Here is a 3,265-nt window from a genome sequence, read left to right as displayed (position 1 = left end):
GGACTTCACCCACACTGGTCGGACTTGGCCAATTTGTTACTGCTTCCACCTTAGCAGGATCTACTTCGATTCCTTGGGCGGTAACCACATGACCAAGGAAACCTACGCGATCAAGCCAAAATTCACACTTCTTGAATTTAGCATATAATTTCTCCTTCCTCAAAGTCTCAAGTACTATTCGGAGTTGTTCCTCATGCTGCTTCTTATCTTTGGAGTACACGAGTATGTCGTTAATAAAGACTATAACAAATTGGTCCAAGTATTGATGAAACACTCTGTTCATGAGATCCATAAATACAGCTGGAGCATTGGTCAAACCAAAAGGCATGACAGTGAATTCATAGTGTCCATAACGAGTCCTGAAAGCAGTTTTCGGTATATCGCTTGCCCTGATTTTTAGTTGATGATACCCTGACCTCAAGTCGATCTTTGAAAACACCGAAGCACCCCTTAACTAGTTAAACAAATCTTCTATTCTTGGCAACGGATACTTATTTTTGATGGTCAGATGGTTCAATTCTCGATAGTCAATGCACATCCTCATACTCCCATCCTTTTTCTTAACAAAAAGTACAGGAGCTCCCCAAGGAGATACACTCGATCGAACGAAACGTTTCTCCAGCGATTCCTCCAATTGCAACTTCAATTCCTGAAGTTCTTTCGGTGCCATTCGGTACGGGGCCTTAGATACTGGTGCCACTCCAGGAACTAAGTCAATTGTAAATTCCACTTGTCTATCTGGTGGAATGCCTGGCAAATCTTCTAGGAATACATCTGCAAAGTCTTAATATCGTTAACGGTCATTTCTGTATGTTGAGAACTATTGATGTTAACTAAGAATCCCTGGCATGACTCCTTTCTTAACATCTTTTCTGCTTGCATAGCTGATATGAGGCGAGGTCGAGACTTGAACTTTGCCCCGAAGAAACGGAACTCTTCCTCTCCTGGTTTATGAAACAATACTTCTTTCTCGTAGCATCGAATGGTTGCATGATTAATCCCCAACCAATCCATGCCTAAAATAACATCGAAATCTTTCATCTCCAAAAGGTACAAGTCTGCCTCTAATATTTTTCCGTCAATCTCTAATTTAGTGGCCTTAGTCATTTGACTTGTGCAAAGAGTTCTTCCTAAAGGAATGCTAACCTCTAGTTCATTATTCATTCTCACACATGCAAAGTTAGACTTAACGACGAAGGATGCAGAGATAAAAGAATTGGTAGCCTCAGAATCAAAAAGTACATAAGCAGGCACATCAGATAATAACAGAATACCTGTTTTTATAATTTATAGTGTTAGACTAACATTTAAGGGATGGAGATGGAACAATGTGTAGTCCTATGTGAAAAGAACATAAGCAAGTGTGTTAAAATATTAATAATTTAGTACCTGCTATCACATTCGGATCCTGCTCTTCCTCATGCTGATTTAGTGCGAAAACTCGGGCCTTTCCTTTCTTGTTCTTGTCATGATCATCATCCTTCCTTTTTGGTGGCTCTGTACAGTTGAGAGCAATGTGCCCTGGCTTACCACATCGAAAACACATGTTCTTCCCAAGTAAGCATTCACCCTTGTAGAGTTTATTACACTTAGGACACGGTGTAATATTCCCACTAGCTCCCCCAATACGAACTCCTGTGTTTGGTCTTTTACTCTGCCAATTATGTCTGTCCTTGTTTGGATCATTCCACTTCCTTTTTCCCAACGACTCCTTGCTCTGCTGGGCATACTGTTCAAATGAGGTCCTCTGATATGAAATAGCATGAGCCCTCTCCAACATTTCACGATATGAGGTGAAACGATGGGACATAATGATCATGCCGATCTCAGGGTGCAGTCCATTCTCGAACCTCCTAATCTTCTTAACTTCTGTATCCACCAAGTGCGGGGCATACCTTGAGAGCTGCTCAAACTGTCTTTCATAATCAGTAAGTAACATACTCCCTTGTCTGAGCTGCAAAAATTCTGATTCCTTGAAGTCTCTCAAAGCCTGTGGGAAATATCTTGCCATCACTTCATCTTTAAACTGCTCCCAAGTCAGATTATGTTGTTGCTCTTCCGTCCTTGTACGTGAAACAGATTCCCACCAGTGACCAGCTGCTCCAATCAACATAAATTCTGCACATAATACTTTCTGTGCATCCGTACAAGCAATGTGTCAAAATATGAGCTCCAGGCCTCTTATCCACTCTTCGACAACCAGTGGTTCTGAATTACCATCGAAAGTGGAAGGCTTGTACCTACGAAACTGCTCAACCACTGAGACAACTCCAGGGGCAAAATGCGATGCATTCTGCTGTGGCGTGCATTTTGTGGTGGAGGTGCTTGATTTTGCCTACTCAACTCTTGTACCGCTCGTAGTAAATCGCGCATCAAATTCGTATGAGTAGGTGGTGCCATTTCCTAAAATTTAATATGAAGTCACCAATCACACTTAGTACTAAGTCTAATAAGTTATAATTATCTATGACAATATATATCATAATTTAGTGGGAAAAATAAACGTGCATGTCTTAACATTTAAAGATAGGAAATTTAAAGCATTTAAATCTCGCAAAAAGCTTTAAGTACATTTATCTTCTTACCCTTTTTACATACCTTAGAGTCGTTTGAGGGTGGTCGATTGGTGGTCGTTGAGTGCCAAAGATCATTCGCATATTTCATAACTTTTAATTTAATATTATCATTAAATTCATAAATAAATAAAAAATATTAACCTTAAACAAATATTATCTAGGAAAACAACTAAGCAAATAAGCCTTTTATAACATGTAACAAAAAAAAAGAAAATTCAATATATATATAACATCACACAATTTTTTTTATCCTACACTGTTCACGTGAACAGTAACAGTACTATTCACGTGAACAGTGCCGAGTACTGTTCACGTGAATGGTCCGGTCACTGTTCACAGTAAATTTTTTTTTTTTTCGAAACACAAAACTACACAATCATCAAGGTGTATTAAATGTATATATAGGTAAACCTGCACACACCTTTCAATGTTAAAAGGATGGTTTGACCTTTGAATTTCAACATTTTTGGCAATAATTAAATGCTCTGACATAGTATGTCACCTCCAACATTAAACAATTAATTTACCATTAAAAATTATAAAATTGGGCAGGACTATGGAGTTAAAACACGGGCGTAGTTTCCAACGTATATAATATATAATCCACACACATGCTTATTGATACATATATATGCCCCCGCACGAATTATAACATATAGGCAGAATCATGCATTTCACGTACAATTAAT

The 3,265-nt window shown here is 38.6% G+C and overlaps 1 protein-coding gene across 1 annotated transcript; it reads right to left on the bottom strand.

Moving 5' to 3' along the window:
• Positions 1–762: 762 nt before the first annotated feature.
• LOC111372831 lies at positions 763–2,664 on the bottom strand. Its single transcript, XM_022995246.1, has 4 exons — positions 2,599–2,664; positions 2,218–2,403; positions 1,390–2,134; positions 763–1,274 (listed from the first exon to the last, which is right to left on the bottom strand). Exons 1-4 carry the CDS (start codon positions 2,662–2,664, stop codon positions 763–765), a joined length of 1,509 nt encoding a protein of 502 aa, XP_022851014.1.
• Positions 2,665–3,265: the final 601 nt, after the last annotated feature.

The sequence above is a fragment of the Olea europaea genome, unplaced genomic scaffold, assembly GCF_002742605.1.
Source record: "Olea europaea var. sylvestris unplaced genomic scaffold, O_europaea_v1 scaffold1034, whole genome shotgun sequence".
Taxonomy (NCBI): domain Eukaryota; kingdom Viridiplantae; phylum Streptophyta; class Magnoliopsida; order Lamiales; family Oleaceae; genus Olea; species Olea europaea.
This window is presented reverse-complemented; position numbering and strand designations above follow the sequence as displayed.